This window comes from Physella acuta, unplaced genomic scaffold (assembly GCF_028476545.2).
Source record: "Physella acuta isolate Inbredline_101_S28 unplaced genomic scaffold, ASM2847654v3 ptg000055l, whole genome shotgun sequence".
Taxonomy (NCBI): Eukaryota; Metazoa; Mollusca; class Gastropoda; family Physidae; genus Physella; species Physella acuta.
In genome coordinates this window covers 212,401-239,084 of record NW_026731575.1, presented here as the reverse complement: position 1 = coordinate 239,084, position 26,684 = coordinate 212,401, and the positions used below count along the sequence as shown (strand labels likewise).

Here is a 26,684-nt window from a genome sequence, read left to right as displayed (position 1 = left end):
AATAGCACTGCACCGATTACTGTTGGGTGTTGATTTTTTTTTTTTACAATCATCTTGCGAAAAAAACAAAACAAATCAGCATTCCAGTCAGCAGCTCAGGAAAGTTCTGAAAAAGCAGCTTTCACTTGCTGGTCGTCCAGAACAATTTTCAACTTCACACCTCGAATATCAAACGCAGTAATATCCACTTTCGAAAAAAACATATCCTCCATTTTAGAAATCAAACTTCCATCTGACACTTGCTGTTGCAGGTGACTCACCTCCACGCGCTGCATGCAGATGTTGAAGATTAAAATGGCCGTGCCATCGGAGATGACGTCCAACACGAGCGTGCCCCGGTCTTGTTCGAAATATTTGATAATCTCCGTGTGAAGCTCCTGAATTATTTTACCGCAGAGCTGTGATGCTTTTTGTAAGAAATGTTTCCCGCTTGACTTCCACTGCTCACACATGATGCCAACCTGGCCGTACTGTCTGGTGGGTGAGGCAAGCTCTTCCTGGCCAGCTCGTAACTTCACCAGCTCCAGTTTGGGATCGTATTCCATAATGATCGGATCCCAGCTGTCTTTATCCGGTTTCATCCGCCCCAAGGAAGCAGGCGGGCTGGTGTTACTGTAGTTCTGGTGGGTGGGTTGTTCCCTGGAGCTGATGCCAGATTCTCCTACATCCCCCATCCCCGAGCCCACATCAGATTGATCAGGCACAGTTGATTTTCCTGAGGATTTAGTTTTGCTTGTTTTGGACTTTTTGTTGCTGTCTTTTCCCTTTGGTTTGGCTGTGTCACCATGCTGGTCAGGGCATTCGCCTGAGGCACCTTTGGTCCCGGAATCTTTGCTCTTTTTGTTTTTCTCCTTAGATTTTGTCCTGTGGGGTTTCACGTTGGGATTTTTTCTATCCACTTCCTCATGCTCCGCCTGACTTTTCGGTGGTAAATCTTCAGCTTCTTTGATCGAATGAAATTTTTTCTTCTTCTCACTATCCTTCTTTGGTAAAGACGACGCCCTTTTTGATTTACTCTTGCGAGAAAAGCAAAAGCACCAGCATGACCTCGGCTTGACGAAATCGTCGTCGTTGTCGTCTTTGACGAGGGCACCGTTCACCTCATCTGGCGTCAGACCTGTGTGGTGGGAGGGGGATGAAAGGAGAGAGGTGTCCACTATTTTGTCTGTTCTGGGTTCTCTCGGAGCCAGGATTTTCAGAGCCTCAAACTCAACTCTTACAGTAACTTCTCCTGTGGAAGAAAAATACATTTTATTGTTGGCTGTGATGTTTAACATATACATCACACTTTTTAAAGGGTCTACTTTAAGATTAATTTTACTAGTCTGTTGGCATTATTCATATAATAATGAGTTAGCTTTTTCGGCTTAGATTTATGCTCAAAAGCATTATCTTATCTGTCTGTCACATTTAAACAGCAAGTAAACACTATCATTACTAAAGCAGTAGCACTTTCGTTTCATTTAAAATGTTCCACACACTTGCTATTGTATTGTTATGAGCAATGCTTCAAAGTCAGGCATGGTACAACAGGATAAAGAGTCAAGCACAACTCACACCCATGTTGACAGGCATGGTCCTGTGTTTCTGCCAGGCTTATACTTAACTCCCCCCCAGTGCTTCACATTGTCTCAACTAGGTTGAGGTGTGAAGTGAGTTAGCTATTTTTTGTTTTAAAAACTATTGTCTACAGGGTGATTGTTCTTAATGTTAAACTACCTATCCCTCTTCACCCACCTTTGTGCCTGTCTTTGCCGAAATAGCCGTCCCCTGAGACTGGCTTGATCCTCTGCTCAGTGTCCAGCGAGCTGGCCAGGTGGAGCTGCCCCGACTGTCTGAGGGCGTTGATGAAGAGGGCCACAGCAGTGTTCCCATGCTCCTCCACGTGTTTCAGTATGGCTGAGTTGCGCTGCTTTGGATTGGAACCCTTGTCTGTCAGGGGGGACAAAAGTTGTGTATTAGTTTTCAAGCAGCTTCTTGTTATCAAAATACGATTCATAACTACTTGCTACAATCTTCTTAAAAATCACTACAAAATTGAGCTCTTTAACTTTGTTAAGCTAAAAAGCATTTATTTAAACATCCTTTAAGGTGCTTACAGTAATTGAACACTAAAGTGCAAATGTGTATGCTTGAGCCAGCTGTGACAAAATGTGTTTTGGCCAACATGTGAAAAATTGTTCTGGCACATATCAACATTTTGCCAGGATGCAATACAACTGGTTGCATGTGCAGGCACACTCTGCATACTATATTTAATAAGTTTTACTTCAATACAATTCAATCAGGCAGGGGAGCACTAAACTAATAAATCAGAACAGTAGAATCTGCTTCATTTAAGTAATTTTCAGCACAGGAGAGGCACAACTGGCTCCACAATATACCACTTAAATGTGTTGTTTAGTTTTCTCTGATGTAATACTCATATCTCTAAATCAGACCCTGTGTATCTGATATAAGAATCTTATCTTCTTGCTCCATATAAATCCTGGATATATGATGTAGAGTTATATCACACTGAAGGCTTTTTAGTTTGTCTAATTTAAGACTTGTAGATTAACATAGTCTTTAATGTAAGGGTATTTCACACTTACAGAATGACAGTCTTTGATGTAAGGGTATATCACACTTCCGGCTTTTTAGTTTGTCTACTGTAAGACTTGTAGAGTGACACACTGAAGGCTTTTAGTTTGTCTACTGTAAGACTTGTAGAGTGACACACTGAAGGCTTTTAGTTTGTCTACTGTAAGACTTGTAGAGTGACACACTGAAGGCTTTTAGTTTGTCTACTGTAAGACTTGTAGTGTGACACACTTAAGACTTGCAGAATGCCAGTCTTTGACTTACCCAAACCAATGAGAATGTTGGGGTCTAGGACACCGTGGTGTGAGAGGTAGTCCAGTATGGCATCAGCGTCCAAACCTTCCACCAGATCCTGGCGCTGGCTCAGTGAGGTGGTTAACATCTGGGCAGCTTTTTCATTGTCTGGGGATTGGAGGGTTAATGTTTTATATGGTGGTTTGGTTGACTGGAGATGGGAGGGTTAATGTTTTATATGGTGTTTGGTTGACTGGGGATTGGAGGGTTAATGTTTTATATGGTGTTTGGTTGACTGGGGATTGGAGGGTTAATATTTTACATGGTGTTTGGTTGACTGGGGATTGGAGGGTTAATATTTTACATGGTGTTTGGTTGACTGGGGATTGAAGGGTTAATGTTTTATATGGTGGTTTGGTTGACTGGGGATTGGAGGGTTAATGTTTTATATGGTGGTATGGTTGACTGGGGATGGGAGGGTTAATGTTTTATATGGTGGTTTGGTTAACTGGAGATTAGAGGGTTAATGTTTTATATGGTGGTTTATTTGACTGGGGATTGGAGGGTTAATGTTTTATATGGTGGTTTGGATTGTCTGGGGATTGGAGGGTTAATGTTTTATATGGTGGTTTGTCTGGGGATTAGAGGGTTAATGCTTTATATGGTGGTTTGATTGACTGGAGATGGGAGGGTTAATGTTTTATATGGTGTTTGGTTGACTGGGGATTGGAGGGTTAATGTTTTGATTGACTGGCTGGGTATTAAGGCGTTAATGTTTTACATGGTGTTTGGTTGACTGGGGATTGGAGGGTTAATGTTTTATATGGTGTTTGGTTGACTGGGGATTGGAGGGTTAATATTTTACATGGTGTTTGGTTGACTGGGGATTGGAGGGTTAATATTTTACATGGTGTTTGGTTGACTGGGGATTGAAGGGTTAATGTTTTATATGGTGGTTTGGTTGACTGGGGATTGGAGGGTTAATGTTTTATATGGTGGTATGGTTGACTGGGGATGGGAGGGTTAATGTTTTATATGGTGGTTTGGTTAACTGGAGATTAGAGGGTTAATGTTTTTATATGGTGGTTTATTTGACTGGGGATTGGAGGGTTAATGTTTTATATGGTGGTTTGGATTGTCTGGGGATTGGAGGGTTAATGTTTTATATGGTGGTTTGGTTGGGGATTATAGGGTTAATGTTTTATATGGTGTTAGGGTTCACTGGGGATTGGAGGGTTAATGTTTTATATGGTGGTTCGATTGACTGGAAATGGGAGGGTTAATGTTTTCTGTTTTGGTTGAGTGGGGATTGGAGGGTTAATTATTTTAAATGGTGTTTTTTTTGGCTGTCTAGGGATGGAAGGGTTAATCTTTTCTATGGTGTTTTGGTTGACCGGGGATGGATGGGTTAAAGTTTTATATATCTTGGTTGGCTGTTTAGGGATAAATTGGGATGTTTTAAACCATGTTTTGGTTGCCTGTTTAGTTACGATCAGGATAACGTTATAGAGGCTACAATGTTTAAATGTTTGGTCGAAAACAATGCAACATACAATATGAAAATAATCTTTTACTGCTTTTAGCTGGTAGGATACAAGTACCGCTTTATTCATTTGATAATAGCACACTGATATGTTTTGGTTTCATGCTGATATCACTGTTTGATGAAGGTTACGATTAGGACCAGCATTATTGAGTATTTGTTTCCAGACTATTGATGCATTCGGTACATACATGTAGATCTAGTACACGCCCATTGGGCTTCAATGTTTACAAATGTAAATAAACCATTTCCGGGAAAAACTGCTCAATTCAAGTATTCATCTAACACTATTCCTCAAGGGGAATTCCCAGAAAAGTTATTATTAAAGGACGCGAAATAAAATATTAAGAACTTATTAAGACAGGTGACAGAACAAATTTTATAAGGTCGACAAAAACAAACCAAAATTATTTTACCTTGCGCATGCAACATGTGCCGTAAGCGGGGATGACTGCGATAAATAATTCGTATACGACCACAAAAGATAATGAGAAAAATACAGGGAGGTCACTCCAATCTATGGCTACAGCTGGGAGACTAGCACGTGATCGCTATGGCAACCTGTGGTGTCGCATGACTCTTGGCCCCCATTGGAGGATCGAAAAACAACAGGTGTGTACGGAAAAACACCATTTCCGTACGGCTGTTATAAAAGTTGGTTACAATTAACACCGTGTCCGATTTACCAGTGAATCGTCTGCTGTCAACTACACACCTGACACGCTGTCCGTTACTTTCAAAATGGCCGACGCGTGTCCCTTTATCTTATCTAATGGTGTTTGAAAATGTTGGATTGGTTATCTTTGTTTTGATGAGATGGGACTACAGGAGAGGGGTTGGGTAGTGTGAAGTGGGGATGTTGTGTAACAGATGGGGACAGTTTAAGGACTGATGGTCAATGGGTCAGTTTTATCGCTAATGGGTCAGTTTTATGGTTGATGGGTCAGGTTTATGGCTGATGGGTCAGGTTTATGGTTGATGGGTCAGTATTATGGCTGATGGGTCAGTTTTATGGCTGATGATGGGTCAGTTTAATGGCTGATGGGTCAATTTTAAAAGGCTAATGGGTCAGTTTTATGGCTGATGGGTCAGTTTTATGGCTGATGGGTCAGTTTTATGGCTGATCATGGGTCAGTTTTATGGCTGATGGGTCAGTTTTATGGCTGATCATGGGTCAGTTTTATGGCTGATGATGGGTCAGTTTTATGGCTGATCATGGGTCAGTTTTAAGGCTGATGATATGTCAGTTTTTGGGTTGAGGAGATCGGTCAGTATGAGGGCTGATGTGTCAGCTTTAGGAATGATGTCTGATGTGTCAGTTTCAGGGTTGTGAAGCCATTTTCTGTAAGATACGTTAATTTTAGAATCAGTTGATTGGTTGGCTCTGGCAACTCTCTGCTGGACATGGTGGTATGTTTATCTTGACGTCAGATGGGCAGATAGAGCATTTCAAATGGTCAGATACTAAATTAATCCCGGGCAGATACACAGGTGACAGAGCTGAGGTCGGCAAGATTGGATCTGCTGATGTCATGAGGGATATGTGACAGAGCACAACAGTAACCCATAAACCATTACTGGGCAGGGTACTAAATCCCATATAAACCTTCGATGGGTCGTATTTTGTGAAGGGGAGGGGGCATCGGGATGAACATAAATAGTTTGACCCTTTCAACTTGAAAGAATAAATGCGCGAATAAATATGTTAGCGTATCAACTTCCCATGTTTCATATTTTTGAGCTAGTCCTAAGATGAAGATGTATCTAGCGAGACTAGCCCGTCTTGTAAAATAGGCTGTGTAAAGACAGTGCTGAGTTACGTAACTGCTAGTGCCAGGTTTTAACTCACTTCGGACACCATTCGACTGGTCAAGTTTCCCGACAGACGTGGTCAATAGAAGTAAACACAGGCACGTGACCAAACCAGCCACTCCTGGGCCGCGGGCATGTCTGAGGGGGTGTTTGTCTAGGGAGGGAGTACGGCTAACTGACATAAAAAATGTTGAGTGAGTTAGGTCACATGCTAGTGCTAGGCAAGGTCTACTGATGAATGTGGCATCAGCCATAATGACACTCATCTAATGTAAAAATGCGACATCAGCCATATTGCATAACCATAAAGCCACATGATATCAGCCATGACGTCATCGATAGTCGCAATGGTCAAACTACCTCGGACCTAGGGGTCATCCTTAAATGACGTCACGCTTTTTTGACGATTTTTACCTCCCCTTCCCCTCCGTCACACAAAGCCAGACCCCTCCCCCTAAAATGACGTCACACCTCAGCCGTCACAAAATTACGGACCCCCCTCCCCCCTATGAGTGTGACGTCATTTATGGACGACCCCCCTTCCAGACAGGATTTGAACTTTTCAACCCTCACACAATCACCACTCAACCCAAAAACACAGTCGGTCATTGCCTTTTGAACCCCAGTTCAGGACTAAGATGGGATAGACCCAACATAAACTCGTTACCCTTTCACCTGACTAGATAATCTGGAACCGACCTCTCCCCAGCAGGGCGTAGCCAGGTACTTCTACCTAGCCGAGGTAGATAGGACGCTCCAGGAGAATTAGCTCCACGACCCCAGGGGCGCGATGAACCTACCAATTTAAAGACGTTCTCATGTACTCGGGACTGGGGGGGGGGGGCTTGAAAGAGCGAACGCAGTAGGGAATTCTGGGCCACATTCTTCTAGGTCGCGTGGAGATCATTATAATTAGCGTAAAGAGAGGGTCTCAAATTATGGGGACTAATGTTGCCAGTACTTTCTGGGCCACATTCTTCTAGGTCGCGTGGAGATTATTATAATTAGCGTTAAGAGAGGGTCTCAAATCATGGGGGCTAATACAGTCAGTATTTGCTGAGAACATAGTATTGTTTAATTAAAATAAATGTAAGTTTGTATCAAACTGAATGCCAACGGTACACAACGCGAGAAAAAAAAATATCGCTATCTGCTGCATTTAGTCCAAGATAAGAAATTTTACCAAACAAAGTGTTTACTTTTTAAAACCTAAATTTATTATAAGAAAATACGTCTTCTTCCTTTTTAATCCAATCTAGACCATATATGATATATATGGATTTCATTCGTTGAAAAAAAAATATTTCTGTATTTTTAAGACACCAGTATCTGCTGGCCGAGAAAAGGGCAAAGTTACATTTATTTTTGACATCCTAATTAAAAGACAACATTGATGTGAAAGGGGTGGGCGAGGTCCATACGAGTCGTACTTGCACAGAAAGTATCGTAGCTCAAATACTACAAGTACGAGTAGCCGGCCATGGTGGATTCTGGGAAATAAACCTTTTTAGAAATCGCGTATGTTTCAAAACGCCGTTGTTTGTAACACGTTATTGCATTTGTTGTTTACTATCTTTTCTCCATATCGAAGTACAATTAACAGCGATACTATAAAAATATACACTCGATACTCTCAAAAAGCGATTTAATAAGCACTAAAGCTGTTGTAGTCGATTACCGCCCATGGGCGATTCATCACAATCGCGTGAAATGTCAGTTTGACAGACGAATGTGTGTGACAGACATACGTCCATTTAATGACATTGGATCAATCTTTGCTGTGTCTGTCATTAAAACATGTGTGTAGGCCTTTACGTCGAGATGTGTTAAGGTTGTAGGTAGAGGTGTAGGCTAGGCCTATACATGACAAAAATAATGACAAAAAGGCACGTCAATGCCTAGACAAATTCACAACTCACGTCAATAATAAAACTGTGGTTTGTTGTTAGCTGAAGGTTATGGCTTAAGGCTATGATATGGGTTAGGGAAAGTTTGGGGGAAGCGGCTTTGGTTAAGGTTAGGAAAAGTATGTGGGATGAGGCTATGATTTGGTTAGAAAAAGATTTCAGAATGAGGCTTCAGATGGAGCTAGAAAAAAAAATTGTGGCATGCGGCTTTCTTTAGGGTTAGAATAAGGTTTTGAAATCAGGCTTTAGTTAGGGTGAGGGAAGCTTTTAAGATCTCTTTAATCCATTTAATGTAATAAGTTAACTACAGACGTGATTGTACCATCACGAGAAGGCACTTGTCCGTTATATGGTACCAGACTCCCATTATGCTGTGTTAAGGCACTTCTCCATTATTACGGGTTAAAGCGGATGACATGAATTTACATGGTTGATATCAAGCAATGGCCAATAGGTACACCATGTATACGATAAAGGTAAAGTTTCCAAAAGACCTGATACATTACACACTAGACCTGATGTATTACACACTAGACCTGATACATTACATACCTTAATGAAATCTAGGCCTTTTGTATTTCTAGCGAGAGAAATTAAACACTCACTTGCTTCTAAACACATACGAAATTAGATCCTTTATATTATCTAAGATTTCATACTGTATGTAAACACATAAGAAATTATATTCTTTATATAATCGAAGATTTTATACGATATATGACCACATAAGAAATTATATCCTTTATATAATCCAAGATTTCATACTGTATGTAACCACATAAGAAATTACATCCTTTATATGTTCCGAGATTTCATACAGGGCGCTAGTCTTTTTTGTATCCCATCTCATGAACTAATTAACATCCAGACACTGTCTAATTACTAGTAATTAGCCATTAGACGAGCACTTCGCCCCTGATTGTGAGGACGTCCACTGCGAAAAAAAAAACACCACAAGACACGGTCATGTGACCGTCAGAGGGCGATAGTGCACAACCTCCCTATACACCAACCCCTGTTACTGTGTCTCACCCTCTGCTCCCCCGTGTAACGTTACGTGGGACTTGAACCCCCTGGTACCTGCCCGATGTTATCGGCTGCTACCACAGACCAGACAAGCACGCAACGGGAGGGAGGGGACGTCTCGTTTTTTTTAAGGTCAAGCTGGCACGTGAGGTCAGAGGTCACGGCTGAATGACAGACGCCCATTGCAGCTGATGTATACCGATATAAAAGGCTGCTGTTGTTGCATAGGCCCGTTCACACGCACCCAATGTACACACCGATTTGGTGCAACACACAATGACGACAAGTCGTGATTTTCATAGGCTATTTTAAATCACTTTACAAACTTCGAAAAGTGGGGGAAAAATAGGTGAAAAGGGGGGAGGGGGGACTGGGATTTAAAGAATGTATTTGGATTGCGTGAATGATGTTATAGAAAAATGCCAGTGAATGGCGTTTATGTAATGCAGAAATTAAAGGCGAATTCTATAAAGTAGCGAAGCAAGGAAACTTGAAGGTGTAATTGAATATTAGCCAAGCAGACTTGTATTGATTAACATATGAAATGTGTCAAACCATTTTTTTTTATGTAGGGACAGGGTATGGCACAGTGGTCTCGCAATGTACACATACAACATGTATCACCACAATGTTAACATGTCTCACCACACTCCTAAGATATCTCACCACCCTGCTAACGTGTCTCACCACCATGCCAACATGTCTCACCACAATGTTAACATGTCTCACCAACTGCTAACGTGTCTCACCAACTGCTAACATGTCTCACCACCCTGCTAACATGTCTCACCACCCTGCTAACATGTCTCACCACACTGTTGTCTCACCACACGGTTGTCTCACCACACGGTTGTCTCACCACACTGTTGTCTCACCACACTGTTGTCTCACCACACTGTTGTCTCACCACACTGTTGTCTCACCACACTGTTGTCTCACCACACTGTTGTCTCACCACACTACTAACATGTCTCACCACACTACTAACATGTCTCACCACACTGCTAACATGTCTCACCACACTTTTGTCTCAACACTGCTAACATGTCTCACCACACTGTTGTCTCACCACACTGTTGTCTTACCACACTGTTGTCTCACCACACTGCTAACATTTCTCACCACACTGCTAACATGTCTCACCTTCCTGCTAACATGTCTCACCTCACTGCTAACATGTCTCACCTCACTAACATGTCTCAGCACACTGAGCAGGCATAAATCACCACAATGCTAAAGTGTCTCACCTCAATGCCAACATGTCTCACCACACTGCTAACATGTCTCACCACAAAGCGCTAGCATATATCACCACACTTCCCTTACTCAGATTAAAACTATCCACATTACTGTATATACAATTACATTAGAAATGTCTCATCTCAACCATTTCCCTAAAACGCTCATTAATTGTTAACTCCATTCTTCTAAACCTCAAAGACAAAAAAAAATTATCTGGGGGAAAGAACAGACTTAAATATTTGTAAATAAAAAATCTTCGCAGATCCTATTAAGACACAATCTTTCAATACAAATTAATAAAGCCATTTTAATATCCCCATCCCATAATATCTGGATGACCTTCTCTCCCAGCCGTGCACACCCAGAGAGTGTTTACCTTTAAATAAACCTGCAGTTGACGCGGTGCCCGTTAGATTGAACATACCTGTCGGTCACAGCTGGGTTGGCCATTATTTACCTGCTAAAGCCAGTGGCGCTTTCGATAGTCAATAAAGCTTAGAGGCTATGGGGGCTGGCTGATTAGCTAAAGCTGGTTGATTAGCTAAAGCTAGCTAATAAGCTAGAGCTGGCTGCAGAGGCGTAGCGACCCTTCCCGGCGCCCGGCCACAAACTTTCAATTTGGCGCCCCCCCCCCCTCCTTCCACGGAACAGACTTTCAATTAGCCCTCCCCCCCCCACCCCCCTATATATTTTTAATATTTATAATGCAAAACTGCAGCTAAAATGAGCTTTTAATTTATTTTTTCAACCCATTTTGGCGCCCCTTAGGATCAGCGCCCGGGGACATGTACCCCCCCCCCCCGCCTCGCCCCCCCCCCCCCTCGCTTCGCCTCTGGCTGGCTGATTAGCTACAGCTGGCTGATTAGCTAAAGCTGGCTGATTAGCTAAAGCTAGCTGATTAGTTAAGATTAAGAGCTAGTTGGTTAGTTTTGAGGTAGCTAATTAGTTATGGGAGCTAGCTAAGTAGCTATGACTTAAACTATGGGATAAATTAGGGGATTAGCTAGAGAACTAGTTGATTGGTCAATAGGGCTAGCTAATTAGAAAGAAGCAATTGGATTATTTACGAGAGCAAGGTAATTAGTTACAGAGCTAGCTAATTAACCATGAGAGCTAGCTGATTGTCAATAAAGACAGGGATATAAAGATGGTGACACATGACTGATAAAGGTCTGGTTATGTAGCAGTTTATCAGTCTAGCTGTAGTAATGGTGAGACTAGTGTTATGATTAATATGATGGTATATAAATTTGTTTTATGTTGTTGTTTTTAATTTCAAGTGGTAATTCGTCTAGTTCTAATACTGAAACCGCAGGTGGTGTAATTACTGTCTCGGGCCTGACTGTACCGACATAGGTTCAGTATTAGACAGTGGTAACACCCTGGCTTTAGTGTGGGTAGAGATCTAGTTCTTGTAGTGTTGTACTATATCAACGGTAACAGATTTTATCCAGGTTAAGTCCACTAATTGCTTTTATATATATATATATATATATATATATATATATATATATATATATATATATATGTGACCTAGGCTAGTTGCATCTTTCCTGTTCGCAACGCCAAATGTGACCTTCCCCGAGTCTATCCTGCCCGACAACGCCAATTGTAACGAGTTGAACCACTCATGCTACACAACATCGACTACAGTAGAAAGACTCGAAGATGCAGGTTCGCTATTGATCCTTTTATTACATGAATCAAGAAATGCTTCAATATAACACAATGAATCAACAGAAATGTTTCACAATAATAGTCTGAATCAACTGACCCCCTAACAGTCCTCACTAGGCTTCATATAACTGAATCCACATGTCTATTGTCCTTCTTAACACAATATAACCAACTTGATATGTCACACAGACTGACTGATCTAAAGCAAGCGATGAAGCTGGAAGAGAACGAGTTCCGCCGTCCCCTCCTATTTATCCCTTGTATCCGTACTCGTCTCCGTACTTGTATTCCTCCGTAATCGATACTTGTACTCGATGTCTCCGACCACTAGTTACGCAGTTCTAGCGTACAGTCCGTGAAATAACATCTGCATCCTATCAATCAAAGTTGACAGGCCTTCTGACTCTCTTCGTACCGTTTCCCAAAATAGCACGCGTTGGCTTTGAGATTGTTATCAGTCCGCTCCAATAAGCCACCTGCTATGTTGCGTCAGACTGTAATACTGCGTCTCGGCTTATCGTTCGTTATCAGATTTGTAACTAGTGGCTAGGCCTACCCTAGTCACATCCACCCCTGCCTTTTTTTGTGTGTTTTCAACCACAAACAACGCCTGGCAGGTGCACTTCTCTAAAGTCAATTGCACAATCGTAAAAAAAAATTTTTATTGTTCCACTCACTGTCCACGACGTCCCATTCGTATACGATTGACAGTTATACCTATTTCACATTTCAACTGTGTCTACATCGTCTTCCTGAGACACAAAACAGTTCTAGAATTCACATCCACCCTTTTCGTTTGGTGCCTTCACCAGTTCACTTTTATAGCTTTTTTGAACCGTCTGTTCTCATACCAGCGCGACCATGAAAGACTTGATGGTTGCTGACAAAAAATTTCGTCTTCCTTCTGTTCCTCAAACTTCTCCGCGGACCACTTATCTGATGGTCTACTGTCTCTCTGCTTCTGGAAGGAGCGGGATCCTCTTTGTTGCCGTTATCCTTCACTTGTGTATCGCGGTTGTTCTGTTGATGGTGATATGGTTCCGGGATGGGTATGTGAATTTCCGTTATAGTTTCCGGTTCCCTAATTGTCTTGGATTTCCTTGTGTGTAACTGCTCTTCTTGCCTATTCCAATATTTCTTTAATTGAGCAATATTCGCCCACCGATCCGGTTTGGCGTGATCGATGGGTCTTATCTTAAAGGGGCCACCTGCTACTTTTGGCATCTCCACGACTTGCCATATCTCCTGTCCCCAGAGATCGTGGATTTTGTTTCTGCCTAACGGGTGGCTACGCAGTAATACCCTGTCATTCAGTTTGAGTGGCGGGTCCTTTGTCTGTACCGGCGGTTCCCTTCGCCGTGCTTCCTGTTCTAGTCGTTCCTGTACTACCCTGTACATTTCTCTAATTCTTCTCATGTGTTCATTCACATATTCCAGTGCGGTGTATGAGCCAGTCATACTCTCCCTTTTTCCTAGGAACAAATCAAGAGGGAGTCGAGCCTCCCGTCCGAACAGCAACATGTATGGCGCAAAGCCGGTTGTGGCATGGGGTGTGCAGTTGTATAGATATACCAACTCTGGGAGAAAATCAGGCCAACGTTTTTTCTGTTCAGGTTCTAGCGTACGCAGCAAATCATGCATGCTGCGGTTGAACCGTTCACACTGTCCGTTTCCTTTCGGATTAAATGTGGTTGTTCTAGATTTGTTGATCCCGTAGTGGCTGCACAGTTGGTTAATTACTTCTGACTCGAAAGCCCTTCCTTGGTCAGAATGTAATTGTCTTGGTATGCCATATTTGATGAACCAATGTTCTATTAAGACCTTTGCCACTGTTTTGGCGGTCTGATCTCGCGTGGGCACCGCCACCGTCCATTTGGTGAATACATCAGTCATTACCAACACATGTTCCGTCCCATCCGATGATTGCTCCAACGACGTAAAGTCCATAGCCACAATCTCTAGTGGTTTTGTCGCTAGTAGGTGTCCTGATGGCTGTCTCATTTTGACAACTGGCATTTTCGCCTGCTGACACCTCACACAAGCCTCACAATGGCGTTTGACCTCCATTTCCATATTGGGCCAGTAACACCTCCGTCGTAATATTTTGTGCGTCCTGTCCTGACCCTGGTGTCCTGCCCTGTCATGTGCCAACCTTAGCACTTCTTCTCGTAACTGTCCAGGCACCACCACCTGGTGTATTGTCCCATCAATTAGGTCATGAATTCTCCGCATGAGAACACCATCCTCTATACTGAGACGGTCCCACTGACTCAGTATTTTCTTTGTTTCTCGACCAAATTGTTCTCTTTCCCTTCTTCCTGGGAATTTTTGTTCCTGGACGTATTTCAATAGCGGTTGTAAGCCACTATCCGTTCTCTGGGCATCTCTTATCTTTTGGTGATTAAGGCAATTAAAATCACCACTGTCCATATGTTCGGGCTCTGTGGATATGTGCTCCACCCCGGTCTGCCCGTTCTGCATCACTTGTACCCCGTGAGGGATATCTGTTGACGCTCTGACCTCACCTATTCCTGTCAGCGTTTCTTCCTCATCGCCCGGTCTCTCGTAAGGATTCCTTGATAAGGCGTCCGCATTGCCATTGGACCGCCCCGGGCGATATTTTCTCTCCAGGTCAAAGAGTGCCAATTCTGCTGCCCATCGCTGATCGATGGATCCCAGCCTTGCTGTACTTTGAAGTTCTTTTTCAATATCTGATAATTTTTCTAGTTTGCCAACACTGTTCTGTTGTCTACTATTTTTATTTACTTCTTCCGATAACAGACGCTCTAAAGATGAACATTTCTCCTGTGCTTTTAATTTGCATGAACTTTCCCTATCCAGTTTCCTGGTTAACATTGAGATCTCATTCTTAAGTCTACCAATTTCTTCCTTATCATCATTTTTCTCAGCCAACAAATTGTTCACTTGAAACTTTTCAACATTCAAGTTCATTTCACAGTTCATTTTTTTCATATCGGATAATTTCTCTTTCATTGTTTGTTTCCTTTTGTTTCTTACGCCATAACCTCGCCGCTCTGTAGCCTTGACCTGCCCTACAGAGAGCGATCGTTTCACCGGACAGTGTTGTGCCATATGTCCGGGTTGTGAGTGGGACAGGCAAATTGGTCGACCATCAGCCGTCCACCGGAGCGATGGACCGGCAGGTCGCGGCTGTCCAATCTGACTATGTTCTGTCCCGTTTTTGTCCTGATTCTCAGCTGTTGACCTGCTTTCTAACCTCTCCAATCTTTGGTTCACCTTATCCAGGTGGGCCAACAGTTGAGCCATCATGGTTTCCACCGTGTCGGCCCCTGTGGGTGGGGATTGTCTCTGTTCAGGCACAGAGACTTTGTCCACCGAACAGTTCGATTGGTCCTCATCCTCGGACCTGCGGATCGCTGAGTTCCTGACCTGAAGGAAGGTCAACTGCGGGTCTTTGTGGACCTCCTCTTTCAACTCTCTTCTTAGGATCGGGGTTGCCAGCCCCTCGATGAAATGATCCCTCAGTAGGCGCACATCAATGTCGGGTATCTTGCCCTTTACCGCGACAAAGGCCCTGTTCATTCTGTGTGAATACTCCATCACACTCTCCGCCATTCTCTGCTTCAAGCCTACTAACACCGTTAGCAGTTGCGAACCCGACCGTCTCTCCCCGAAGGTCTCCATAATCAGATCCAGCACCTTATCTGGATCTGATTGGATGGTTTTATCGTGGCATTCTACCTCTGCCCTGACCGTCTCTCCTATACTTCCCATCAGCAGTCTTAATCTTTCCTCTGGTGACATGTATCTTGAGGCCCAGGCAGCCCTGACCTCTTCACTGAACCTGTTGGTTAGGGTTGGATCACCGTCCCCGTGAAATTTGTTGATGTGGGACTCACTGGGCAGGACCACAATATGGATCGGCTTTTTGTCCACATTTTGTCCTGGTCCATCTGTAGGCAAAGGGTCATCTTTACCGTTGCCTATCTTATCTGACTCAGATTGTTGGGCCAGCAGGAGTTTTTGTTCCTTTCCGATATCTAACATATCACTCCCGCGTCTGCCACTCACACCAAGGAAAAATGTTGCAGCTATGCAGCAGATAGTGTTGCCCAAAAGGGAGCTCATGACCCATTTCCAGTGTCCAAGAGTTACATCCATATCTTGGTTGCCATCTTTGCCCAGTATTTGTCCAACAACCCAGTTGGAGATACCAATGACAATTATCTGGATGCTGGTGGTCAGCCCCATAGCTGTCCCCAGGGTAGTTGGTGCTACAACTAGGGGTATACTGAGCCACATGCTTGCAGCAGCAAAAGAGCATGTGACACCAAGCCAGAATGGTAATGAAAGGTGTCTCATCTCTGTTCTTTTCAATTTCCTCGATTCTGATTTCAGTTTTCCCTTTTATTTATTTCCTTCAAATAAAAAAAGACGTTTCTTACCGTGTGTGTATGAAAAAATTTTCCTCGTTCCTCAATTTTCACTTTTCCTGAATGTCCGAATTCACACACACACTAAACACAGTTATGCACAAGGTTGACTATGGGTGCCTCAAACGGCAAGTCTAGTTGAATTCATCCTGCTCGCAGCGCCAAATGTGACCTAGGCTAGTTGCATCTTTCCTGTTCGCAACGCCAAATGTGACCTTCCCCGAGTCTATCCTGCCCGACAACGCCAATTGTAACGAGTTGAACCACTCATGCTACACAACATCGACTACAGTAGAAAGACTCGAAGATGCAGGTTCGCTATTGATCCTTTTATTACATGAATCAAGAAATGCTTCAATATAACACAATGAATCAACAGAAATGTTTCACAATAATAGTCTGAATCAACTGACCCCCTAACAGTCCTCACTAGGCTTCATATAACTGAATCCACATGTCTATTGTCCTTCTTAACACAATATAACCAACTTGATATGTCACACAGACTGACTGATCTAAAGCAAGCGATGAAGCTGGAAGAGAACGAGTTCCGCCGTCCCCTCCTATTTATCCCTTGTATCCGTACTCGTCTCCGTACTTGTATTCCTCCGTAATCGATACTTGTACTCGATGTCTCCGACCACTAGTTACGCAGTTCTAGCGTACAGTCCGTGAAATAACATCTGCATCCTATCAATCAAAGTTGACAGGCCTTCTGACTCTCTTCGTACCGTTTCCCAAAATAGCACGCGTTGGCTTTGAGATTGTTATCAGTCCGCTCCAATAAGCCACCTGCTATGTTGCGTCAGACTGTAATACTGCGTCTCGGCTTATCGTTCGTTATCAGATTTGTAACTAGTGGCTAGGCCTACCCTAGTCACATATATATATATATAACATGTAACTATTAAGCAGCCATAAAAATAAATGTATATTCATTTTACAAAAGGTGTTGCAATTTAATCAGTGATCACAATTAATCATACTTACATGATTCACCTCTTATCAAACTTAAAACCCCCTCCTCTTATCTTATTTACACCCCCCCCCCATCTCTCAATATAGTGTATGCTCAGAGATTAGTAGACTTGTACGAAATTACAAAGGTGTATTTGAACTAGATTGTTTCATGTACTGTTGTCCTGTTGTTTACAACTTCAGACACAAACACAACTCGTAGTTTATAAACAATCAGTGCACCTCATCACTGACGGTGCCGCTAAATACCGAAACTGTGGGTGAGAACACCGCGATGAAAAAACAATGCTTTCACCTCCAGACAGCGATGTGGTAGTGCACACGGGAGATGAGCACACACACACACACGCACGCACGCACACGTACACGAACACGCCCGGGCCGGTGACTCACCGTACGCTGATCAGACTCCAGCACAGTTGTCATTCATGCTTGTAGATGTTTTCGTCGCCCGCTACACGATGACGACACGCCGGCCACATGGCCGCCATCTAAACATATCGCTGACGCTACACGGCCCGGTACTCGCTGTATCGATTAGTGGAGTGCTAGGGGAGAAAACCTAGCTAGACGGTGGAGACTAAGGCAGGGGACAGAACTTAGCTTGACTGAGATGGTGCGCGGCATCCAAGGGATTAGTTTAAGTCTACACTGACCTGGTCACTGGTGGATTTATTAAAAGTTGATGGTAATTAGGCTTAAGTGTGTCCATTTGAGGAATTAGGTCAAAGGTCAACTTGAATAAATAATTTTGGTAACTCAATATGTTTGAGAAAACCAGCGACTAATAGATGAGATTTTCTATTATTATGTATGACATGATGTAAATGAACGATATGCAGCTATAAGGTTTTTTTTTCCGATATTCAAAAGGGAAGCAACGGACTGGCATAACTCCTTCAACCACCGCAACATCAATATCCAGAACTTATTTAAAGTTCTAAATCTTGTCTCTTTCCCCTCATTTTTCACACTGCAACCTTTTGAAAACTCAATGCGACCACTACAACACCCTTTCAACTAGTCAACTTAAGTTGTTTCCCTACATAGAAAATGCTTCACCATTGACCCTCTCTGAAAAATTTCCTTTCCTCTCCCCACCTAGACTTCTGACACTTTCATTTGACCTTCACCCCTTTTACTGTCATCCTTTGCAATTTTTTTTTTATATATCAAATACATGACATCATGTAAATATTCATTATGTACATTTGCAAAACCTTTTGTTTTCATTTGGTGTTCAAAATTATGTTAAAAAATTCGATGTTGATGTACTTGTTTTAATTGCAAATAAAAGTATTTAAAAAAAAAAAAAAAAAAAAAGATATTGAAAAATGATAAAAATCATGACATAATTGAGGCAGGCAGTTGAATTTTGTGACATCACTTAGGGGGGGGGGGGGGGGGGGGGTAGTTTGCTTTTTTGTGGCGATAGAGAGGATAAGGTAAAACAAGGCCAAAATTGCATAATGTACAGCCTGCCAATGTGCATAAAAAATTGAAGATGATTATCAAATCGCTGTTTAAAAAATCGGTTGAAAGCATATATTTTAGTCAACGCTAGTTGGTAAGCCAACAATGTACCATAACACATATATCGTGCAGCCCCAGAGGCGTAGGGGGGGTATATATGTCCCCGGGCGCCGGGAAGGGTCGCTACGCCTCTGAGCGACCCCCTGTGTCTTGGGCACAAAAGGGAAAAGACGACGATATCGTGAGGTAGCTTTCCCATCAATTATTGTAAACCGATGCTCTTTCAATAAAAAAAGGTAGAGTCTATATGCTATACACATTAATGAATGAAGTGAGCAATGTTCAAATTAACATACGATTGTAACAGTCACCCATCACCATTGCCACAGGTCGGTACCAGCCAGGAGCTAAAACAGAACCCACAAACTTTGTTGTTATGCCCTGTTTTGTTATCAAAAGCATTGATGGAACAAGACATGTACACTACACCAGGTGTAAGGAAGAGACCCGCCCAAGTGCTGGCGGCAGTCTTTAGTCCTGTCTAGAGAGACGCGAGAAAACATACAACCTGTGGTAGTGACAGAAATACACGACATATCCACGACAATCAATCAATGCTAAGATGTTCTCAGCTATCAGAAAACACGTCTTCGCCATGTCTTAGTGTCAAAAGTGAATTATTGCAGGGAAGTTGTGTGTGAAATGGGGGGGGGGGGGGGGTACACAAAACATCCATTGGATCAAATTAGGACTCTCTCAAGCGAAAACCCTCATCACAGTCGGACCAATCATGAAAGGGGAAAGACAGAAAGCTAAATAAGATTTCCCTAAAGTGTTTCCGGAATCAATGAAGGGTATTGACCTTCACCAAAGTAGGCTTTAAAATTAGAGACAGTACCGAAAATGGATTTTGTCCAAGACTGACTTGGAGGCGGAGTCTTCTTGAAGAACTGAAGACAGCAGAGATGTCTTGAGAGGTTGCAAAAGTAACAGCCGGGGACCGGACAAAAGGGAAGGTTATAGTTGAAGCCCTATGTTCCACAGGGAGCTAAAAGGATTAAGTCAAGTTTTTTTTTAAAAAATGGACTTACCGATATTCAAAAGGGAAGCAACGGACTGGCATAACTCCTTCAAGCTTGTGGCTTTCTTCAAGTCCTCCACGCTCGGGTCGTTGATGGGTAAAATAGCACGCTCCGAACCTCTTCGGCACATCTCGCTCCTGTCCGACCCCCGGCGGAGAATGCCGATCTTGGCCAGGTTTCTGTCTTTCTTGAGCGGGCCGATCCCGTCCATCCCCGTCCTATCGGGGTGGGCAGAGTCCTGGAAGCTTTTGCCACTTGCGCCAGTGATCTCGAAATGTTGGATGTTGTCCGTTGAGTTGAAAATACTTAGCTGGGCGCCGCCCAGGTGTTCGGCGGACCTATGGAGGCGGGGTTTGGCGGGGGCGTGGATTGGAGATTCACAAGAGGAATCTTCTTCCGTGTTGGAAGAGAGGCCGTCCTTTTTCTGGGGACCTTTTCTTATCAAGGCGGGCGACTTTGGGGCGACTTCGTTGTTCGTGGTTTTTAGCGTTAAGGGGGAAGAAGCTGTCGGTTCTTTCTTCAACACGGGGATCTTCTTTTTATTCACTGACCCAGGTGGGGTTTGGGGTTCAGAGGTAGATGACTGCCCAGTGAGATTGTTTGTAAGTTTGTTCGAGTCTGACATGACGCCCAAATCATTGTTAGCAAGCTTGGTTGTTGTGTCTGTGGTTATGGTCGCTTCACATGGCGCGGATGTAAAGGAGGAGTTAAGTTTAGACTTTAAGGATCCATCAGCATCAGGTTGAGATGCTAGCGCGACACACTGCGATGAGGGAAGGATCACCGGCTCAACGGGAAGCTCCGGCTCTGTAGGTTTGCACGGCATCTTCAGCGGTGGTGCCGCCCTTTTGACGGGCGGGTCGTGGCACATGGGGACTGGGATGTTGGACAACATGTGCAGCTTTGAAGGCGGGTGCTGCTTTTTAGATGAAGGCAAAGAAGTCTGTTTGGTTTTCTGTCGGGCGCCGCTGGGGCTATGCAGCTGTTGCTGTCTTACCGGGCTGGGGCTAAGCGCCTTGGACTGGTGTTTGGTATCCACAGAAATTTTTGCATAGCGTCCAACATTTTCCGACTCGGTTTTGGGGCTCTCTGAGGTCTTGGGTGGTTTTTTATCAGTGAAGTACCCAGACTCCGAAGACGTGTGCTCACTTTTTCTGGTCCTGTTGGGTCTGTGGATGCCAGACTTCTTCTCCTTGGGTCTCCACCTGCCCCGGTCTAAACTTCCCCCTGTAGCCGGGGTCCTCTCCAGACTGTTGTCAGTACTGTTTGAACGGCTAGTCTCAGAATTCACTTTGCTCTTTTTCAAGCTGGGTGACTTGGGGTAGTAATCCGAGGACAGAACCTCCTGTGATCTAACCGTCTTAACGCTGCTTTTAAAGTCTGTAGTTTTCACCGTTTGTTCAGGGAAAACGATCGCCTCAGCGAGCTTTTTTCTCTGCTTGTTGCCTTCAACGCTGGGCAATCTAGAAGGAGCTGAAGGCCTGGGTAAATACGAAGACGGAGGGGAAACATCCGAGCCAACGAAACTATCGAATTTCACCGAGGAAGTGTCACTCAGCGACTGACCAGGGTCGGTGTCATTCCTCTTCCGCCTTGGACCAACGACAATGTCATCGTGCTTGATCCCCGCCTTCTGTTGTAAGATTTCTGACGTGTTCAAGAACCCAACAGAGTCCGGAGTCTGCTGTGTGACGGTGCACGAAGACTTGGAAAAAGCAGATGAAACAGCAGCGGCGGCTCTTTCGGCAATGCCGTTAAGGTCGCTAGAGTTATCCTGCTTGGAACTTAAAGACACTGGTAAGGAGTTCTGTTTCTGAACGGGGGCGTGGTCCCTGTTACCCGCGGGGACAGGCGAGTCAGCTGATGAGGCGTGGCAGAGTTGTTCGGTGGAGGCTCTTGGAGATTTGAGAACGGACAGATCCGGTCGCCTCAGCCCCGACGCCCGGGGCAGGAGAGAAGGCGAGCCTTTGGAAATGGCTGAACTCAGTGACGAAGTACTCCTAGTCGAAACGCCTCCGAAACTCTGGAACCCAAAGTTGGAAATGATCGAACTGCTGTTCGTCAGGGAACCGGCGGAAAGTTTGCGTGACATCGGCGCGAGGTCGAGGTCAGTTTCTGAATCCGACACCATCCGCTCTGACGGTTTGTAGAAAAACGTAGGACCGTCCTTGACCTCTAGGATAACCAGCGGGGCTGCTTTGTCCCGCGGCTGGGAGGGCGACGCTGGAGAGAGGGTGGTCGGTCTCTGTCGTATCACCTTTGGTGTAGGCTGTAGCACTGGCTGGTTTTCTACGGGTAAGGGCCTCTCAGAAATATGTAGAGAATCCTGCCATGTTGGATCCTCAGCAGGTGAATAATTAAACCCCTCGTCTTGAGTGCTGCCCGCAAACTTCTGAACAGTCCTGGGCGCTCTCCTCCCTGGCGATTTCTCTTTCGGCCTCCACTTTTCCTTGGTGACCCCGACCTGGTCCTTGCCTTTCCCCACCTTTGTAGTCAACTTCGCGGGCTGGTAACCAAAATGTGAGGCGGTGAAATGGTCTGCCTGTGGGTGTGGCACCTCCCCCCTACCCGCCTCCCTCAGCTGATTCAGATCCCTGTAGCTCAAAACAGAATCGTCCCGGCTATTTCTGGAACCAGGTCTCATGACCTGCCCAGCGTCCCGCCCAACGCCCGTCTCCAGCTCGTTGTCGTACGACTTTGAGGGCTTCATGTGGTTCGGCCTGTCTGCCTGCACCTGCCTAGGTTTGGCCTCTCTCTCTTTCATCCTGCCGCCATAAATATACTTGACCTTTTCAGCCTGGCTGTAGCAAGCCTCCGCGGCAGCCCATTTCTCAGGTGTGTGGATCGCGACATTGGCTTCCATTTTCTTGCTGCTATCGATGACGTAAGATTTGTCTCCCTTCTTCCACCCAGGATTGCCTTCCCCTGCCTTCAGCGAGGAAGGCTTGCAGGCGTTACAGGGGAGACTACTGAAGTCTCGTTCTCACATTCCTGACGCGAGACTTGGAGTAGGAAACTGAAACAAAGTAAAGGATAAAACGATTAATCCTAAAGGAAGAACGGCAGAGCATTTCGTTTAGCTGAGTATTTTTAAGTAGAATAATCTTAAAGTAATTAACAAAAGCTGACACTAGCCCCTCCCCCCCCCCCCCACCCCCCATATAAATTGAAAATATTTTTGCTTTAAATCTTTATTTTTCCCTACTTTAGTATTTTATGACATCATACACAATGTCGAATTGCATAGCTTTCACAATTTACTTGTTCTGTAAGTTCGTAATTATCTAAATCTGAAATTCAGCCACATACGACAACATCTGGACGGACGACAAACGGACAACATTGGACTAAGATGCGGATATCTACATGTCTTCATTAGTGTAGTTCGCGGACTGTCATATAGCATGGGGGGATGGGGTAATAACCTCACCATGGGGAGGGGGGAAATAGCATCTTGAGCCGGAAATGACCGTGTCTTACAAATACCTGGACGATATAATGGACGTGAAAGCCTTTTTAGAAGAAAAAAAATGAAACCTTTTGTAAAACCCGCTAGAGCCCCCAGTAAGCAAGGGCCGCCGTATTTTTGTGTTGGGTTATGTTGAGATGTGTCCAGCATGACCGTCTTTACCGCTCATGTTTGCTGACCACAAACTAACCCGTCGGCTTATAGCGCTAATCCTAACTAAATAAGCAAAGTGGTTGTTTTTTGGCTGTTTGAAGATTATCAGCTACCTGCTGACAAGGTGATTGTGTGGACGGGGAGGAAAAAGGTGGGAAGGGGGGATTAAAATGACGAACATAACTACATTAGATACATAGTGTGTAAAGTTACTCTTTCAAACCGTACAGCCCCTGAGGCATTTGGTAATAGATAGTATGGTCAGCACTATGCCCCGACGCCTTTACTTTCCCTAGCGTAAGTCAGGTACCTATTAGAGCTGGGTGGACTCAGGGACGTCCTACAGACTCGAGCCCGAGATCCGAACTAGAGACATTCGGGTTAGCAGCCGAGCGCTATCCCGCCCCCTGTTAATATACTGAAATTGTAATGACTAATTCAACATCGCACATCATTCAGATCACTTAATGAACGTGGGTGATCAAGTTACAATAGGTTTTTACAATCAATGCGGGGTCATAAGTCGAGATCAGTAAAATTGATATGAGTCAGATCAATGGTATACTTAGAAGGATCCGTCGAATCAATACATGATCTAAGAGTCGCATTAACAGTGTTGTCAAGAAGGTTTTATATTTGAATGCATCCTATCTTATAATTCCCAACTCTCATAAATAAACTTGAACAATCTAAGAAAAACAACGCACTACAATGTTAATATGATTTTAATTTTAGATTTGAATGCAGCCTGTACTACAATTCCTAATTCTCATAAATAAGCTTGAACAATCTAAGAAAAACAACGCACTACAATGTCAATATGATTTTAATTTTAGATTTGAATGCAGCCTGTACTACTATTCCCAATTCTCATAAATAAGCTTGAACAATCTAAGAAAAACAACGCACTACAATGTCGAGATCGTAACCGATAAGTCTATAATCATATGCATGAATTGTGTTCTTAAAAAAATCTGAAGAAACTAAACAAAAGACGCTTCAGATATTGCCAGAACCTGCTACATAAATTTTAAAGTTTAAGATAGCAAGATGACAAGAAAGAAATTCACCAAGAAACGAGTTTATCTTACCCGGTTAAACACGCATATCAACCCATTTTAACCCATGTTCACAGGGTCCTCGTTTTTATTCTAACTATAAAACATCCAATCCACCTTACCATATTTAGTAGCTCCAGAAGAATCATACAGAATTCGCATTAGGCCTAGTGCATAACAACACAAACATCATGGAGAACAAATGTGTTCTTTTAAACTAACACCACCATGACATGTAGAATAAACGACCGTACATGATCATTGACCCGTTGCTTCAAACACACACACACACACACACAGAAACACACACACACACGCACACCTTGACGAATGATCTTTGACAGGAGGTCGTGTCAGGTGCGTGCTTGTACAAACCTCCCCTATTATGTAATTAGGTGTCTTCAATGAATTACATTGGTAATTAGGCGTCTTCAATGAATTACATTGGTAATTAGGTGTCTTCAGTGAATTACATTAGTAATTAGGTGTCTTCAGTGAATTACATTAGTAATTAGGTGTCTTCAGTGAATTACATTAGTAATTAGGTGTCTTCAGTGAATTACATTAGTAGTTAGGTGTCTTCAGTGAATTACATTAGTAATTAGGTGTCTTCAGTGAATTACATGTGTAAATGGGTTTTTTGGGAAGTTGTCAAATCTTGAACGCGTTTTAACCAACAATCAGATTTGTTATTAGGTACTTAAAGTTAGGTACCTAATAACAAATGAGTGGAACGTACATTTTCTAACGATTCGTTTTAATACCGATAGAAAATAATTACAACTGATCAAGTGATCAGGCTTTTTAAAAAATTAAATTACACTAGAAATTATTACGCTCATATTGCGATACAATCCTGATTTTTTTAATAATTAAAATGGGAAATTAATTCGTCCCAATTGGGATACAATTCCGTTTTTTTTTTAAATTAAATAAAGCGAGAAATTAATTCGTTCCTATTGGGATACAATTCCGTTTTTTTAATTAAATGAAACGAGAAATTAATTCGTTCCTATTTGGACACGGGGCTGCTGTTTTTTAGCCTACTTAATTAAGAAAATTAGGCGACTATATTTTTTGTCAACAATTACTGAATTAGGTCACAACCGCCGTATCTGCCCACTCCTGTCCCTCCCCTTCTCACCAAAAAACACCTGGGTAATTGATCAAGATTGCATGCCATCGGTCTATACTATAGAGTCTATAGTAAGAATAAACGCGTGTTATATATTATGATAAGATGGACAGTTTTCCTAAACATACAGAGAAGGTTTGTAGTAGTGCTTCTAAGGATGTTATTCGCGAATACGTTAGTGGCCGCACCGTGACTATGGTGGTATGTTGATAGTATCTACACCTCGCATACACATACATCCTTCCATACATACACGCACAGATGTATGCATTCTCACATACCCTCACCTACTGACATACGACCACACAAATAGTCTATATAATACAAACATACTTCCATATCACCAAACACACACACACGTGTACATATTAAACACAGCGTCACTCAACAATAAATATCTACACATCTTCATGTAGGCCTATACGAACCACAAGACTGCATTTATATCATATAGCAGCAACACACGTACATTGTAAGAAATCTTTAGTCGCTACATGAATGGCCATAATATAATCGGCTTAAACAAAGTACTCGAATGTTTTTAACGTCTTTGTTCAGTCAGAGAAAATTTTAAAATTTAGACTATACACTCGGAAGTAAACCAAACAGAATATTGTTTTGATCTTGAAATAAGGTGTTAATTAAAAACTTTATGCGAGATAGGTCATGGACTTACCGAGGTAATTGTCATGCAATTTAAAATCCAGAATGTTCAAAACTAATCCAAAATCTGGTCTTAATTCAATCGTGTCCGTAATTCTAATGAAAAGGCGATCCCATTTCAACAAAACGGCCAAGTTTATAGCTTGAGATCGAACAGAAAACCAATACAACTCAACAAGCATAGAATAACCTCAGCGATGTGGATCTATGGTCCTAGTGATTCGTGAACACCAT

At 43.2% G+C, this 26,684-nt stretch overlaps 2 protein-coding genes across 5 annotated transcripts in view; one reads left to right on the top strand and one right to left on the bottom strand.

Annotated features, from left to right (window-relative positions):
* The window catches only part of LOC131947207 (ATP-dependent translocase ABCB1), a 93,177-nt gene that overhangs the window by 20,880 nt on the left and 45,613 nt on the right, over nucleotides 1-26,684 (top strand). The window lies entirely within an intron of this gene.
* The window catches only part of LOC131947183 (uncharacterized), a 60,469-nt gene continuing 33,844 nt past the window's right edge, over nucleotides 60-26,684 (bottom strand). For all 4 annotated transcript variants that reach the window (XM_059308336.1, XM_059308342.1, XM_059308326.1 and 1 more), the window contains 4 exons: nucleotides 19,982-22,988; nucleotides 2,848-2,985; nucleotides 1,738-1,932; nucleotides 60-1,231 (listed from right to left, as the gene is read on the bottom strand). In XM_059308336.1, the coding sequence (XP_059164319.1) occupies nucleotides 96-1,231; nucleotides 1,738-1,932; nucleotides 2,848-2,985; nucleotides 19,982-22,835 (4,323 nt within the window). In that variant the 5' untranslated portion in view covers nucleotides 22,836-22,988 and the 3' untranslated portion in view covers nucleotides 60-95. The remainder of the gene's footprint in view (nucleotides 1,232-1,737; nucleotides 1,933-2,847; nucleotides 2,986-19,981; nucleotides 22,989-26,684) is intronic.